At 34.8% G+C, this 18,693-nt stretch overlaps 1 protein-coding gene across 1 annotated transcript in view; it reads right to left on the reverse strand.

Annotated features, from left to right (window-relative positions):
• Positions 1-18,693, reverse strand: part of CPXM2 (carboxypeptidase X, M14 family member 2) — a 210,541-nt gene that overhangs the window by 1,741 nt on the left and 190,107 nt on the right. Inside the window, exons 12-13 of the mRNA XM_044662618.1 lie at positions 15,802-15,941; positions 9,327-9,426 (exon numbers count right to left, since the gene is read on the reverse strand). Coding sequence (XP_044518553.1) covers positions 9,327-9,426; positions 15,802-15,941 — 240 coding nt within the window. The remainder of the gene's footprint in view (positions 1-9,326; positions 9,427-15,801; positions 15,942-18,693) is intronic.

The raw sequence follows: 18,693 nt of genomic DNA on the forward strand, positions 1-18,693 counted from the left end.
TATATGTTTGGTCTGGTGGTGGAAATGCCGGATGAATTTCAGAGAGAAAAGTCTAAAATTAGGAAAGCTGTTGCAATAGTCCAGGCATGACGAGAAAAGGCACAAGATAAGAGTGGTAGAAATGGATGGAAATCAACAGATGAGAGAAATACTGGAAAGGAAAATTTTTATAGGACTTAGCAATTGATTAGATGTGTGATGGAGTAGAAGGAGTTGAAGGAATTGGATGTATTGTACCTGGAGAAGAGAAGGCTCAGGGGAATATGATAGCTATGTTCATAAATTTTGAAGGACTCTCATGTAGAAGAAATACTAATCTTGTTCCATTTGACCACAGAGAGTAGAATCAGTAACAATTGGTGGAAGTTGTAAAGTGGGAAATTTAGCATTAATGTGAGGATAACATCTAACAATTGTTGTAGAATTGTTCCAGTTGTTTATGATTCTTTGTGATCCCATTTGGGATTTTCTTGGCAAAAATACTGGAGTGGTTTCATTTCCTTCTCCAGATCATTTTAAAATGAAGAAATTGAGGCAAACAGTGTTAAGTACCCAGAGTTACAAAGCTAGAGTCTGAATGCAGGCCTTCCTGACTCCAGGGCTGAATAGTTTATCTACTGTGCCAACAATTCAAGTTGTCTAAAAGTGGAATGGGTTGCCTTCAGAAATGGTGGGTTTTTCCTTCTTTGAAGGTCTTCCAAACAAAGGCTAGATGACCATCTGTTAGATATATTACAGTGGAGATTCTTTTCATGTAGGAGTTGAACTAGATGGTGGTTGAAATCCCATCTAAGTCAAATTCTATAATTTTTTGAGTCCCAGATGACACCAATTTTAAAAAGTCTAGGTTACTGAGAGAGTGACTACAGCAGGAGGCAAGGGAGAAGGGAGGGAAAGCTGCCTAAGAGAAATTGATGACTTCAGTTTTGGACAGGTACTTCAGGCGATGAGTGACACATCCAAGTGGAAATATACAGGAGGAAGCTGGGGAAATAAGACTAGAACTTGGGTGAGAAAACAGAAACTGGTGTGTCATGTCCATCTGGAAGCCAGACACCTAAGAGGAATTGGCACTGGAAAAATTAAGCTGAGCATTTTTGTTCTCCCAATTCCATAGTTGTCTTTGATATAGCTATCCTGGAGATAAAGGAGCTGTTTAATTTTATTTGGATGTGATTTCTTTGGAGTACAGAACTTCTAGAGGAGGAAATTCCCCCTACAAATTCAAGTTGGTGGGTTGGGAAAGGCTTTAGGGCACAGAGAAGCTGTCTGCAAATCTAAAATATGACATTTAAAAAATATTTGATTGCCATCAAGTGCTGTATATTTTATACACTGACATCTTAGCATGTATTACTAAATAAAATGTGGCAAATTTACGAAAAATTATAATCCAATCCAGGCTTGAATTTCTATACTATATCATAAACATGACATTAACATGACGTCACTAATTTTGAACTTCTTATATCAGCAGCTCACATTTATATAGTACCTTAAAGCTGACAAAGGGTTTTTTTCCAAAGAACTCTGTGAAGTAGCCAAAGACATTACAAGTATTATTTCTCTCATTTTACAGAAATGGTTTTGCTGAAGAATTTTGCATACTATTCCTGAGTTACAAATTACTAGAGTCCAAAGCAATGCATTTTTTTCTTTTCTGTATTTATTCCTTAGTCTCCATGAACTGTAGTCAGACATAAAATCCTGTTTATTTATAGGGGACAAGAGAGAAAGAATATGGAATTTAAGTGCCTTTATTAATGGCAACATGATATCACTGTTAAAAATAATTTGTTGGGGATGGTAAACAATGACATTCCGTGGGTTCTCAATGATATTGTTTCTAATGTCTTAGATATGTTTTTGAAGGGGAGTTGTTTAATAGAAGTGTTTAGACAAAATATTCCATTTTGAAGACTAACCTAACTAGAAACTGACACCCAGGCTAATCTATACTTATATATAACTCTAGGCTCCTCCAGAAGCTTTATCATTGGACTCTAAATGTGGGCTTGTGCTTCCACATGGGAAAGACTTCAAATACAGGTCCATATTCAATAGGCTGTGTCTGACAATTAAGGACTAGCTTAAATTCAGAAAGGCTCAGTCCCAGAAGGTTGTTGTTTTCTTTTTAGTTACATCCAGCTCAGGAAGACCATGTGTTAAAGGGTGGTGGTAGTGGGGGCTTGAGGAGGTCGGAGGACGTATTTATATTAGAAGGAGAAAGGTCCATACTAACAGAATCACACCTTTTTTGAAGGTCTGAAGTACACCCAGGAGGCCAATGCACTCAAATACAGAAATAAATGTCTCTTGACAGTTTTTCAAGACTATGCCTCATTTCTCACTTAGGTGAAAATACAGGGTTTTCACACATATCAAAAGTCACATCAAAGCTATTCTGAGGATTTGATATGAGAATTACATCCTAACTGGCCATTATCTTCCCACCAGAGAGGTAAAGGCCATGCATTACAGTTGCGCCCTTTAGGTTAGGCGTTTATGGGAATCAGCAGGTCTGCGTGGCGTGTGAGAAACATCATGCCTAGAAAATCCTATTAGGAAAAATTCCATGTGTGGAAGGGACTATACAACCGCGAGTCAGAAACAAAAACTAGCAATAACAACAAAGAAATGAGATCTAACGGAAATTCTAGAAAGCAGCTCTGGATGTGGCATTGTTATGAAAGTATTTTGAAGCTCCTTCTCCATTTCCACTGTACTTTTGGACCATCCAGTCACAAATAGAGCTTAATGTGAATAAATCACCAACTGAGCCATTATGTGCTAGTTAGCTGCTACCATTAGAAAATCCATAGGTACATAATCAGAAGAGGGAAAGGAGGGGGAGATGAGGAAAGAAGGTGAGCTCACTCCATATGAGAAAGGGCACCCCACAAATTCTTTCAGCAAAGATTAATAATGACTATTATGGGAGCTGTCTGTAGAAAACTACTCTTCTTTGTTTATTTATTTATTTACTTTTAAACCCTTACCTTCTGTTATAGAATCAATAATTGGGTATTAATTCAAAGGCATGAGTGGGAAGAGCTAGGCAATGGAAGTCAAGTGACTTTGCCATGGTCTCATTGAGAGGAAATATCTGAGGCCAGGACATTTTAACCAAGGTCCTCTCATCTCTAGGCTTAGCTCTCTATCCATTGAGCCACCTATCTGCCCTTAAAAACTACCCTTTTAAAAATAATTTGTCTAAATTAAAATGTATGGGAGTAAATATAATCCATCAAATCCTTGAAACTCATGTGTCAATAGTTCTCCACATTCCCAGTCATGCTTCTTTCAGCATCTGTGATTTTATTCTTGTGGACATCCTTCTGTGGACAGATGTACATTGTGACCCTCCACCCTTTAGCAGGTGGTTTCCATGAGATGCCATGATCAAAGGAATTCATCACCTCATAGTCAACCTTCTAGTAATGATCTTCTTTAAAAATAACCAGGCAGATCCCCATATGTCCAACAATCAACCTTTGCTGAGTCCATATTCAATGCCTTTCCACCTGCTAGAGCTAGTGCATAGAATTGATCATTTCCAAAAGGCTCTTGATCTATTATCTTGTTATTGGGGGGCAGAGATTACATCATTAAAGTGGAAACCAAGGGGAGAATGGACCATCTTAGTATTTCACATGAGGTGAATTTTCTCATTCCTACAATAATAGCTTCTTCTACTCCTCATTATCACAGGCGATGGGTAGTATGGTGGAAAGAGAATTGCCTTGATATTAAGAAGGCTAGGATTTAAGCCCAATTATTTTATTGTGGGATTGTGGGCAAGTCACTTCATTTCCCTTAGCCTCAGTTTCTTCATCTTTCAAATAGAAATGATGGATAACAATAATAACCACAATAAGCATTTATAGAATGCTTTAAGGTTTGCAAAGTGCTTTACATATGTTATCTCATTTGATCATCATAGAAACCCTAGAAAGTAGGCACTACTGGTTATGTCTGTTATATAAATGAAGAAACTGGGGCAAACAGTGATTTGCTGACCTTCTCTGGGTCAAAGAGCCAGTAATTTTCTGAGGCAGGGTTAGAGTTTGGGTCTTCCTTCATATCTCATCCTCTATTCCTACCACCACTTTTTCTCTCCTCCCTCCCTCTCTATTCTCCTCCCTCCTCTATTTAGCATTCACATGTGCATATGTATGTGCATATGTGCATGCATATGCACATATATGTATTTACCCATATAAACACATAATACATATATAAATAAATAATATAAATATATTCTGATAGATTACATATTATAATAATATAAATATAACAAATAATATAATATAAATAAATATATAACAAATAAAAATAAATATATATGTTATCTATAAATGCCTTTATTACCTATCTCACAGACTTAATAATAAAATGTGTATATATGAAATAATTTTTATATAAGCTACTTTGTAAGCATAAAGCATTATATAATAGTACTACGATAACGATGATAACAGTGACTATTACTAGTACTATAACAACTATCAGCGAGGCTATTTAACCTAAGAAGTTCAGTATATCACATTTTCTACTGCTTATTTTTCCCTCTGCATTAACACAGGACCACAAGGCCACAACTCAGGAGCTAGGAAAGACATCAGAGACCCTCTTGCCCAACATTCTCATCTTATAAATGCCCAATTTGAGGCTCAGGACATGTCACTGATTCTCCCAAGGTTACACAGAAAATAATAATCAGAATAGGGATTTGAACTCAGATCCTCTGGCTACAAAAGTGTATCACATGCTAGAGACCTAATCTATCCTTAAAGCAGCACTTAAGTAAAATGAGACTTCAAGGCTTTTCTTTAAAATGTCATTCTGGTGTATTTGTGGTTCTGTGGAGAGAAAGTATTCAATATTCTGGCTCTAAAAATACTTTGTAAAAAGTTGTCAACTTTGTAGAACAGTGGATTCCCTGTGTCTTAACCATGGGTGGTATTCACAACACCAAACCAAAAAAATAGTCTGTAGTTGCTAAAAGTGCAACAAAACCCTTGTAGAGACTATTCTTCCAGATGGAAATGTCCAACTTCTTTCTCTCCATCCATCTTAATTCCATCTATGTTTCAAATTCAATCCAAGTTCTCTATTTAACTTTTTGTGGAATTTTTCTCACTATATATCTCTCCCACTTGTTTGCCATTTAACTGGTTCTTCACTACTCCCTGTGTTTATGAGTTGATAAGACCATATCTAGAATGCTGCGTTCTGCACTGAGTGCCACATTTTAGAAAGGATATTGATGAACTAGAAAGTGTCCAGAGGACATCAATTAGGATGGACAAGTATGTCTAGTTCAGGCTGAGTGAAGATACATTTGAGGAATGGGGACAACTAGTCTGGTGAAGAGAAGATTTAGGGGGCATATGAGATGCCTATCCCTCTCACTTCCTCCATGTTTCTTTCCTTCTCACTTCATGAATTGTTATCATGTGAGACAGAATTTCAACTCCTTCCCCACCTCTTTCATCATCATATGGTATTCTTAGGATCTTCATTCAGATAGAAGTTGGACATGATAGCCTGTGAAGTTTCTCCCAGCACTTAGATTTTATGATTCTATGCAAAATCCTAAAGAGGAGGAAAAATGGAATGGGTATATGGATGAAATTATAATCGAATGAGTAGTACACTTGAAGTAAGAAAATCTAGATTAAGGTCCTGGATCACCTTTGTGACCTTGAGTGGATCATCTTTCTGGTGTTCATTTTATCCAGATTAAAAAAGAAAAACAGAGAACCACAGAATCTTAGTGTTGGAAGACATCTCAGAGATAAAAGGAAATTTTATTTTTAAAAAGCCTTCAGTTTGTTTAATGCAAAAATCTCTTATGAAATGAAACTTGTTAGCTCACATAAGCCTAGAACAGAAATTAATATAAATGCAAAGCTTATGTTGAGCTTTTAAAAACCATAAAACACATAGAATTCAGTGATGTGCATAAATTACAGAATGCATCCGTTAAGCAAATATGCTGAGAAAATATTTATAGAAAAAATGACCAAAAAAGGAAAGAGAAATAATTTTCCTATTAGCTCATCTAATATGTCCCCTTAATGACAGATGTCTAAGATTCACAGTGTATTAAGTAAAGTATGTGTAATATAGCCCATATGACCCTCAAACCTGTTTTGCTTTCCATGAAGCTTAAAAATCCTGATATTCAAGGTATGCAAGGTAGGAAGCAGTACTTTCCATTTCTTTCTGAACTTCTATTCATTTCATAATTTCATTTCATAAATGGATAGCTAATTTTTATTTAATATTTAAAAGCTAAGCATTTCAATCAAATCAATTCAACAATTACCTGAATAGCCATGTACAAGGCATAAAGTGGACACAGTAGCTTATCATGCTATTTCAGACTTTTGTTCTAAAAATGCATTGCTATGCCCTTTAATTTATCCTTATCTTTGGAGGAGCCACAAAATAGGCATTTAATAATTACTGGTTGATAAATATTACATCATCAGGTTTTTATGAAAGCTTATTTTATTTTTTAAAAATCACAACAGAGAAAGGCAGGGTGCATAGAGGATAAAAGGTCAGCTACAGAGGCAGTTTCAAGACTCATCTCTGACAAATACCAGGTGGGTGATTATGAGTAAGTTATCTAAACAGTCAGTGCTCCAAGCAACTCTCTCAAACTAAATTAATTTAGAATTACTTATTTACATTAGTGAAAGGAATTTTCCCATTGAGAATCTCTACACCAATGAAATCATAAGTTCATATTACTCACCCCCTTGCCTAACTCTTAAAAATTCTTTTAAAAAAGTCAAAACATGTCTGAGTTTGAGATAACACAGAATTAGTTTATTTATTCCATGCTACATATTTTTGAATTGTAATAAGATGAGTGTTATATGTGGAGTCATAGAAATTTAAGTTCAAATGTCAGCTTTTTTAACCTAGTTTCCATGTGACCTTGGGTAAGTAATTTCATTCTGAACCTTGGGTTCCTCATCCATAAAATTAGGAATTTGGAATAGATAATCTCTAAGCTCCTTCTGAACTCTAAACCTATGACTATTAATAATTAGTAATTCTTTTTCTTGACTGATTGAGAATTTGAGTAAATCAGGGTGCTAGTTCTACTTCCATTCTCCCTAAAGGCAAAAATCTTTTGTTCAAAATAAAAGAGTTAATAAGATAATGGAGGTCATTCTGAAATTGTACCCTGTTGTGAAAACAGTGTCTTCAGGCTTAGAACTGCACATGGCAAATGGTGAATCCCATTAGAAAACTTTTGGATGATCCAATTTTTGTATTCATCAGACACTTTTCCATATGCATTTCTCAATGCATCATCTCTACATCATAAGCTTTCATATGCCCTTTAGCCCCAGCTTCTAATAAAGTAAAATCAAGAAAATGAAACATACATGCATTCATTAAAAAAAAATCAAAGATGCTGCATATCATCTCAGAGAGTGTCAGCTCTTTTGCCTGGCATTCAAGGCTTTCCTCATTCTGATGATAATCTATTTTTCCCAGATTTATATACCACTGATTTAGAATAGGAATGGGGTATGAGCATTTATCTAGCCCATTCCCCTCAAATGAGGAAACTGACATTGAAAGATTCTGAGTGATTTTTATAGTGTCACACAAGTAGTAACTGGAAGAAATGGGATTAAAATCTAGCCCTCTAACCCCAAATCTGTTGTTTTTCAGTAAAGAGGCTCAAGATTTAGTTTATTTTTGCTGTTTTTCCTCTTCTAAAGAAGTCTGTTCAATTAGTAAAGCATAATACTATTTTCCTAAAACCTGATGAATTTTTTCCCATGTTGGTTACATGGTGTGGCGGAGAAATGCTAGACTTGAAGTTGGAATAGATCTGAATTTGAATTCTGCCTCTAATATCCGCAAGTTACTAAACTACTCTCTCCAAGCATTCAATTCCTTATCTAAAAATCCCTGTATTATTTATCTCGCAGAGTTTGTTCAGCATCAAATGAGATAATTAATGAAGTGAAAAATATTGATCAAGTATCTACTATATAACAGGAAGGAACCAGGTTGGAAATACCCTCCTAGATTCAAGCTGGGTGACCTTGGACAAATGATTTAAGCTCTCTGCAAATCACAATGGCTTAGTAACAGTGTTATAAAAGGATTCTAACTCTATATTTAAATAGAAATGACATTTGATAATTCACTGAAATCCAAACCACAATAAATTTACTTGGTCCTAAAGTGTCTGTAACTGTCTCCCTTGCTCTGTTCCATCCTACACAATGTAGCCATTTGAGTCATCCTTGAATATGACTTTCACAATGTCATCCTTATGCTAAAAAAAAGGAAGGAAGGAAGGAAGGAAAGGAAGAAAGAAGGAAGAAAAAGAAAGAAAATCAGTGGTTTCCCATTTTTTAGAAAATAGATGGTCTCACACTTAAGGTCTCTAAGGTCCCTTCTAACTTTAAATCTATGATTCTATGGTGATCTCTCTACTATCAAGCCATAACATATTTTTCTAGCCTCTCCCAGAAATCCTTCTCTTGAGTAAATTCGTTTACTTGTCCTGAACATAGAGTATACCTCCATGTCTCAGCTCACACCATTCCCTTTTGTCTTTCCTTCTTGTCTAGGTGTTCTTTACAGCCCAGTTCTAGTTCCAACTTTTCCTCAGTCTATTGTGATCCTAGTCCTCCTCCTCATTAATTATTGTGTGGTATTAATCCCCATGAAGTCTTATATGTTTAGTTCTCTTTTCCACATACACAGAAAATCTTTATCTTTCTAAGATTATAAATTTCTTACAGTCTAGTTGGGGAAGCAGGTATATGAATAAGTCTTATCTGTATACAATGCATGTTTACATGTGTATTTGTGTAGGCAGAAATAAATATATAATTATACATTTAAATACAACATGCATATACTGTATGTGAAACATGCATGTTTGTTATTTGACTAAATATACAAACAGTTGTACATATGCACATGGATTTCCTGGCACAAATTGTTATTTTGTAGTAAGTGCTCAATAAATCTTTTGATGAATCCTCCATCTTTTCTTCCTTTCCTATCTTCAAAGAAGGAAGCAAGACAAATCAACAAGAGCCTAGAAAATCACCTTGGGATGGCCAAAATGGAATATAATAGTGGGGAAGAGAAAAGGAGAATTCATTTGGTATTTATTTTACTCACTACAAATTTTGTTTTTCATTATTTTAGCACAATTATACTTTTGTGAAAATTGCATATTTTAATGGAAGACAAGGTTTATAAATATATGTATATATCTATACACATATATGTACACACACACACACACACACATATAGGGGGGGTACCTGTTCGAATATCATGGTTGACACCTTCCACAGAAATGATAGCATTTGGAATTCCTTTACCATGTGTGTCTCTTACTATGCCTTTGATACCACGATGCACCTGTTCAATTAAAAAATTATATATTATGTTTATCAATTATAAAGTCATATAGCTTAACACAAAATCATAAATTAATTTCTAAAATATAAAAGGAAATGTTTCAACCTATAACATTTTTAAAAATAATATTTTATTTTCCCCCTACTATAGGTCAAAACAATTTTTTTAACTTTTTTAAGCTTTATGTTCCAAATTCCCTCTCTTCTTCTGAATCTCCCTCCTTTCTTTTTTGCCCTCCTCCCTCCCTGAGATGGTAAGCAATTTGATATAGACTTTACATGTGTAATTATGTAAAACATTTTTCCATATTAGTGATTTGGTGGAAGAGAACTCAAATTAAAAAAAAAAGAATAAAGAAAACAAAATATAGTATATTTCAGTCTGCATTCAGACACCATTATTTCTGTCTTGGAAGGCAGATAACATTTTTCATCATGAGTCTCTGGGATTATTTTGGATCACTCCATTACTGAGAATATCTAGGTCATTCCCAGTTGCTCATCAGGAAATATTGCTGTCACTGTGTACAATGTTCTTTACATTCTGATCACTTCACTTTGCCTTAGTTCATGTAAGTCTTTCCAGATTTTTCTGAAATCATTCTGCTTGTCTTTTCCAGTAGCACAATAGTATTCCATAACTATCATATTTCACAACTTATTCAGCCATTTCCCGCTATTTGGATAGCCGCTTCATTTCCAATTCTGTGCTACCACAAAAAACTGCAATAAATATTTCTGTACAAATAGGTCCCTTTCCCCCTTTTTTTAGGGGGGACTTCTTTGGGACACAGACCTAGTAACAGTATTGATGACTCAAAAGGTATTCACAATTTTAAAGTCTTATAAGCATAGTTTCAAATTGTTTTCCAGAATGTTTGGATCAGACTCTCCCAACAGTGTATTAGTCTTAAATTTTTCTGTCATAATAGCCAATATGATAGGTATAAAGTAGTTCCACAGAATTGTTTTAATTTGCATTTCTGTAATCGAGTGATTTGAAGCATTTTTTTCTTATGGCTATATATGGCTTTGATTTCTTCATCTGAAAACTATTTGTTCATATCTTTTGACCATTTGTCAAATGCACAATTACTTTTATTTTTAAAAATTTGACTTGGTTTTTTATATAGTGGAGAATTAGTCCTTAACAGAGATACTTTTAAAAAGCAACCTTTTTTCTGCTTTCCTTCTAATCTTGCTTTCATTTGTTTTGTTTGTGTAACTTATGATAATTTATGAGATAATTAAAGACTAATCACTGCTAAGAATTTTCACATGGTCACATCAGTTCAAAAGACTTGGTACTTATTCTTAGTATATTCCTGAATTGTTGGTTTTAAAAATACTCTCTTATTTCTGTTAAGGTCATGTATCAGTTTGCTTGCACTGTAACTAAAAGCAAAATATTCACTTTGTAAGATATTAAAATTGAATAGCCACACAACAGTTATAAAGGACACCTAAGCTTATGTTAGGAGTAACATGCTTTGAAACTGGAAAAATGAATAAGATTTAAAGGAATTAGTTTTGTTAAATCTTCCCTCTTTCCCTAAGTCTTCACAAACATGGCAAGGAGTAAACAAAATCTAATAAACTAAAAGTTTGGTTCTCTTTGTGAATCCTTAGACAAAGGGTTTCACTGATCTTGGCTTCCATTTCTCCTTTAATAAAACAAATGGAGTTCCAGAAGCATGGAAAGATCTTAATGACTGAAATAGAGTAAAGGAAATAGAGCCAAGAAAACAATATATACAATGAATGAAGCAATGAAACAGAAAGAGGAACCACACGCACCAAAAAAGAGAATATTGAAAAATGACAAAGAAGAAAAATGGCTCAAAAGAAGAGATATGAGAATATATTCACACTTCAAGCCTTTGCAGATGTCCACAAATGCAGTAGATTGCACATATTTTTATGTGTCAATATATTGCTTAGTTTTGTTGATTTTCCCCCTCTTCTTTGTCATTATAGTAAAATTTTTATAGGAAATGTCTCTCTGGGAGAGGGAGTAAGATGAGATACTGGATGAATTTTGGTTGTGTAAAAAAATAATACATATCAAAAAACACTTCTTTAAAACTATTATAAAAATAAGTTGGTTTCAGCCAACTATTTTTATAAGGTGCTTTTTAGCCTTTAAAATTCCATAATCTATAACTACTGGTAAAAAGTTTAAATATTCAATACGTAAAATATGTAAATCTATAAATATAAATAAAATAAAACAAAAATAATAAATACATAAATATATAAAAATACTTTAAAATATTTAAAATCAGTAGAATTAAACAAAAACAATGATTACAAAAAGGAACCAACTACATCTCAAGGTTCCCTCTCATTGGAGGATGGAGTCTTCTATCAAAAGCTGGATGACTGTTTCTTTTTTTTGGAGGTGATTATTGGTCATATTTTGTTGTTGCCGTTTAGTCCTTTCTATCATGTCCGATTCTTCATGATCCCATTTAAAGTTTTTTTGGCATAAATACTGGAGTAGTTTGCCATTTCCTTCTTCAGTTTACTTCATAGATGAAGAACTGAGGCAACCAGGGTTAAGTGACTTAACTGGGGCCACATAGCTATTAATTGTCTGAGGTCAAATTTGAACTCTGGTCTTTCTGACTCGGAGTCGAGTGTTCAATCCATTGTGCTACCTCGCTTCCCCTTGGTCAACTTTAGGTGGAAGTAAATGGCATCTTAGACCTCTAATTAAAGGGAGTTAACTTAGATTTTATGACTATACTTGAAAAATACTCTCACAATCTTATATTTGAAAGGAACCTAAGAGTCCATTCACTCCAATATGTGCCTGAATCACTACCCTCTCCTCAAGATCTCTGACAGGTGGTCACCCAAATCTCTATTTGAAGACCTCTAAGTCAGTGGAAATGCACTGCCTTCAGAAGCAGCCTATTTCATTTGTGGATTATTTATAAGGTTTTTACTTTTTTTTCTTTTCCTTGGACCCAGTAACTTCCATTTACTGCTCCTAGTTCTTCCTCCAGGGGCTAAGCAGAACAAGTCTAATCCTTCTTCCACATCAGAGCCCTGTAAATACTTTAAGACATCTGGTCTGTTATTCAACTCAACCTGAGGGCAGAACAGAGCCCCAGGGAGCAAGTTGTGTGGGCTGGGGGAATAATACATTCCACTGTAAACTCCTTGCTCCTCACAGTGTCCAATGAAGGATAGTGAGAATTTCTAGAATCAGCTTTCTTTGAAGTGCTTGACTTGAGTTCCATAACTCTTAAGAGGGCAATGAAAGTCTTAATTCAGTGGTACTGATAATAATTTACTTATTTAGCATATAAAATATATTTACATGGCATTTTTAAGTTTTCCCAGTGGTTTATAAATATTATCTCAACTACCCAATTTGTAACTTCCAAGAGACCTATGGATTGAAAAAAGGACTATACCATTTAGGTCCCTGAATCCTTCATCTAGTTCAAAGCAGTGATGCTGAAAGGTTTCTGTACAGGCTCCTAGCCAGGGCTTTCCCCCAGTGCTAGAAACATGGGCTCCCAATAGTGGTCCTTTCCCCCCAATCTCTACCTCCCATCACCTTCAAAATAGGTCACTTTTGCTTCCACATCTTGATTCTCCTTGTCCTAGGCTGTCTGTGAGCAATGAATGGCCAGAGTACTTTGTCTATTTCTATATTAAACACAAAAGACTATCTTAATATACTATAAGGTACTCTGGAAAGCACAGAATTTAGAGATAGCATTAGGAGCCCTTATAAACAATTTAGACCAACCTTCTTCATTTTATTAAGGGAGACTGAGGTCCAAAGAGATTACATGACTTTTTTGAGAACACAGAATTATTAAACAGCAGTTCTAGGATTTAATAGACCAGGTTTTCTGACTCAAAAGTCAGTGCTAATTTTTGGGGGGGAGGTAGGGGTTGGATACTGGGTCTCCTTATCTCAGCCAGGTTGGGAGTACAGCATCCTCTTAAGAGCCCAAACCCAAAACTGATTTGTATGGAACCTTTGAACAGCTCATTTTCTAACCAGGGCTGGTTCTCTTCTCCATAGGCAGCTAAGTGGCTCCCGGCTCCTAGGGGTACACCATATTGGTTCCACTAGTTAATGTGGTCAGCTGATTTGCTTTAGCCCTTCAGTACTTCAGAACTCCTGAGTTCACGCAATGCACCAGTGTCAATCTAGTAGCAAAGATTATAGGCATGCACCTCCATACCTAGCTGCTCTCTTATACTACCTACTTCCCAACTTCTTCCCCTAACATGCTTTTTTTCATATCTAGATAGTAATAAAAAACCAATGATATGGCACTGGTAAATGTTTTTGAAATGGCAAATTATGTAAAGTTTAGTGAATCACACATAAATGCATTTATTTCGTGATAAATCAAGCAATTAAAATAGATGATTGAATCATTAGTGCCCTCAATTAGTTTTCCGTATGTGGTTAAGCTTCATAAATGGAGTCAGTGTTATGTAAAGTTTTCAGTATGTTTCCAAAGGTGGTTATATGACTTTAAATTCATATTTCCTTGTGAAATCTTATTGCATATACACCAGAAATTTTTCTCTGGTAGGATGTCCATCCTATTTCATCTGCTACAAAAGAAACTTCTTCGCTATTTATTTGCTTAAAACATTTTCTTGTCAAAATGTGACTTATTTTCAGAAAGGTAAGGTTTCTTCTGTCAATGCTGGCTAGCTCTCTTTTTCTCTTCTTTTTGAATAAATGCTTGCAATTAAAAACAGACTGGAAGGAAATCTATGAAAGCATTTCCCAACATGAAAGGAATCCAGGGCAGGGAAAAGAATCAAGCTGACTCCTGTATTTGTGCTAGGAAAAGTGATAGAGAAAAAGCAAGACTTCTGCCAATGAGAGCTCAGTTGTTCTATAAAGAAGATAAGACGACTCTGGGGGAAGTTGCAGAAAATCCAATGATATTATTTAATGGTCCAGCATATAAATTTTCAAGGTTTACAAAACACAATTTATATGTACTTCACATGGTTGTTTTGAAGATCAAATAAAATATATATGTGAATATATATAACAAATTTATATAAACAGATTATATATTTACAAAAGTATATATAAAATCTGTGACTTTTGTGGGGTCATATAGCTAGTAGATATCTAAGGCCATATTTGAACTCGGATCTTTCTCATTCTAAGTTTAAAACTCTATCAACTGCTTACTTAACTACTTCTACTCAAAAAAGCACTAGACTTCAGCTCAAGACTTGTATTTTAATACCAGTCCTTCCACTTATGAGCTGAATGAGTTTGAATAATTAATATCTTTCTAGTACTCAGTTTCCACAATATGTAAACTGAAAAGCTTGGACTAGATAATTTTTGAGGGCCTCATAAGCATCTTTGACAGTCTATAATTCTGTTTTCAAGACTTTCCAGGTGAACGAAATCTTAAATTGGGTCTCCTTTGGTCTTTTCTGATGAAAAAAATTTTTTAACAAAACAGTTTTCCAGCTGGAGTGAATAGTTAACGGGGCCCAAGAAAGCTAACAACAATACAAATAGATCATCAAATGTCTTATTCAACCAGATTCATACTCATTTTACAAATAAGGGAAATAAAGGTCAGGAGGCAAAATAATTTGCCCAGAGTATTACAGTTAGTAAGTAGCAGCACTGGAAAATGAACATAAATGTTCTTGACTTAATCCCATGCTACTTCTACTAGACATAATTGTTATTATTAATATTTACATTTGATATCACTCTGACAATACAATGTCTGTTATCAGAAGGACAGGATTTAGGGAGGAACCACTTAAGTATGAACAGGAAAGTCCTTGTTTTATCAAGAAAACAATGATGCAGGATTTCTTGTGTGAGATTTTCACACTCTGTAATCCACTGTAATAAAAGTAGACAATCTCTTTTTGGGTCAAATAAAATTATCAGCAATGTAGAATATGTTCACACTTAAGTCTTTTCTTTCAAAATTTTTATTAGTCCATACTTTACTTTTTTCTTCTTTAAGACCTCATCTCAGGTCTAAAGTAGAGGCATCAAATACCCAGTCCATGTGTCCCACAACATTCCCAAGTGTGGCCAAACTAGATTAAAATGCAATGAGGAAATATTTAACAAGATTAGTAAAAATATAATAGAATATAAGAATATCTTATTTTCTAAGTCAACATAAGGCTCACAGGGATCCTTCTGTACAGTTAGTGTCCACCATTTGTATTTGAGTTTGACTTCACTGGCCTAAGGTACCAAATGTTTAATGGTACAACCTTGGTATAAATTTGAGTCATTAGTTGCCTATTAGCTACTCAGATGGTAAAGTTACCTTCACTTAAGGACAATTGCTATCTGTTTGTACTTAGTAGCTATTTAAAAATAATTTCTTACCTGTTCCATAAACACTATCAAAGATTCACGATTATTCTCCCATTCTTCAGGTAGGTCACTTTCATGAGGATATTTATCACAGCCCACATATATTGACAGCTCAAAACAATTTGTGTGAAGGTAACTAAAATCATTCAGACCTACAAATATAATCAAATAGTATTTTAACTCAAGCATTGTCCAACCTGACATTAGTAATAAAACTCTACTTTTCCATAACTTGATTCTCAACTGTTATCATTAGTAAAATTGCAGAGTATGTAGAGATAAATGCTTATTAATTGGTGTATGAGAAACCAGAAATCTCTACATATTAGTACAAAGTTTCTTAGCATTGGATCCATGAACTAAAAAATAAAAATAATTGAAAAATCATATTTCAACATAATTTGTTACCTTGATAATCACATGGGGTTTAAAATGTATTTAAGAATGCTCTTGAGGAGGGATTATGTCAAAAGGGTCTAGGACCCACAAAAAAGTTAAGAACCTCTGTTTTATTGTCTACCACTAACAGAGCAAATGGGGAAGGATGTTTGTCAATGGTAGATGTTAAAGACAAGAAGGAAATAAAGTCATTGCTTCAAAGAAGCAAGAAAAGGTAGAAAGAGCTGAAGATAGGGCAATGCAGTGCAATAGGGGGAAAAAACCCAAAAGCTCTTTCAGGAATGCCTGCATTAGTAGAGAAGAATTGAGAAGATTGGAAAAGCAAAGAGATGAAACTAAGAGCAAACAAGAAAAAGCAAGAGCTCATCGTACATAGAGAGTGTCCTCGTTGTAGAGTAAGTCTATGAGGTATCTAAGATCACTTTCTTTTTTTTAAAGATATTTTATTTTCCCAATTATATGTAATAACAATTTTCAACATATATATACTGAAAGTATTAGATTCAAATTGTCTCCCTCCCTCTCTTCCTCCCTCTTTTCACTCCCTCCTCTCAAGAATGGTGAGCAATTTGATCCGGATTACACATGTATTATCATGGAAAATATGCTTCCATATTGGCCATTGTTGTGAAAGAATACTCATATAAAGCCAAAACCCCCAAATAAAACTGTAAATAAATTAATGTGAAGATAGTATACTTTGATCTGCATCTGATTTCACAGTACTTTCTCTGGAGGTGGAGGATATTCTTTGACATGTCCTTCAGAATTGTCCCAGATCATTGCATTGTCTTGTTGAGAGTAGTCTTTCACAGCTGATCACTGTACAATATTGCTATTACAGTGTACAATGTTCTCCCAGTTCTGCTCATTTTTCTCTGCATGAGATCACTTTCTAGACTTTGAGTGGACCTGGTTAACCAGCACATTCCATTTCTCAAGCATCTGAGATGTCACAGGGATCTCTTTGCAGTAGGAAAGAGAAATTGTAGTTATCAAGGAGGTGTTGGGATAATGAACAACTGGGAGGCCAAATTAAGAACCAATTATACAATGCAAATGAAGGAGGGTGTGTGTAGTACATACATATGCAAGCCCATATGCAGAACTCAGCCCATTTGCCCACATTCAGAGAAAATATCAAAGAAGATTTAAAGGCAAACTTAGTGTTTTTAAAGCTGTTCTGCTGATATCAAGAAAAGTATGTTTAAAATAAGCTAATCAAACAGTAATGCTGCATTTTAATTCAATAAGTATTTTCTTAAATTTCTGACTTTATCTCACTATTTACTCAATAAAATTGTTTCTCAAATAGATTTCCTTTTTTAACTTTCTATTTTTTTGCTATAAAAATTATTTGTGGTTTTCAAATTAATTTTTTTCATTTTCTTAAAGGCCAGAATCATGTTCTCCTTTGGACTTGTTCAAGACTGCTGGCACAGCCAACAAGCTAGTTTTTACATATAAACTTAAAGGAATATGCCTATATCTAATGAATGTTACCAAATATAAGTAGACAAAAATTACAATGTAGTAAGAGTATAATCTGTACTCCACATTCTCTCTCTCTTTTCTTTCAAAAGCTCTTTTTAGGAAGAAGAGCATTAAGAACCACACAACTGAACTATGCTTTGTCAAGTTGCCAAACAGTAGTGATCAGAAAAGACTCCATAAGTTGTCAGATGCTTCTGGACTCAGAGTCACTCGGGGCCTCACAGAACACAGATGTTCAATGTTATGTTACGTGTGTTGTCAGGGGAAAAAACTGAAATCTTGACCGATGGCATATGTTGCTTCACATCAGTACTTTCCTTTCCATTGGGAGTAGTCTCAAATACTCTTTCCTCATACTGTTCTTCATCCTGGCTCAATGACCACCAAATTATTAATATCGTGCTCTGTTTGAACATGTCTGCTTTAAGATCACTGCTTTCTGCAGCCAAGAACAACAGTGTGAGAGTGCTAACTGGCCAAGTATTTGAAGCAGGAGCTGATTCAATATGGCTTTCTCTCTCTACCAGGTTTGCAGATTTGTCATCATATATCAATGAGAAACCTTTTCTTCCATTTGTCTTTTAGTGATAGAAGGAAACCATATTATTGGATGGAGGACGAGTGGTGCAATGGTAGTAATCCAAGGCCAAAATTGTGCACTGATAATTTAGGAAAGGCAATTGGTTATGTTAACAAAGGTTGAATCAAGGAGCTGTGAAAATAATGTATTGATTGGAAGGCTCTGATCCCTTTCCTCTATCTCTTAGTTTGCCTGGTTTACTTTGAGACTCAGATAATAGCCCACCTAAAGCAGGAGATGCTTCCCAGTTCTTTCCAGTTGCTAATGCCTTTCCTTCCTGGGATTGATTTTCATATCCCCTCCCCCCACCTCTCTCTCTCTCTCTCTCTCCTTTCTTTGTATGTATGTGTATATGTGTGTGTGTATATATACACATATTATCTATATCTTTCTATCTATCTATCTATCTATCTATCTATCTATCTATCTAT

Source organism: Gracilinanus agilis, chromosome 2, assembly GCF_016433145.1.
Source record: "Gracilinanus agilis isolate LMUSP501 chromosome 2, AgileGrace, whole genome shotgun sequence".
NCBI classification, from domain to species: domain Eukaryota; kingdom Metazoa; phylum Chordata; class Mammalia; order Didelphimorphia; family Didelphidae; genus Gracilinanus; species Gracilinanus agilis.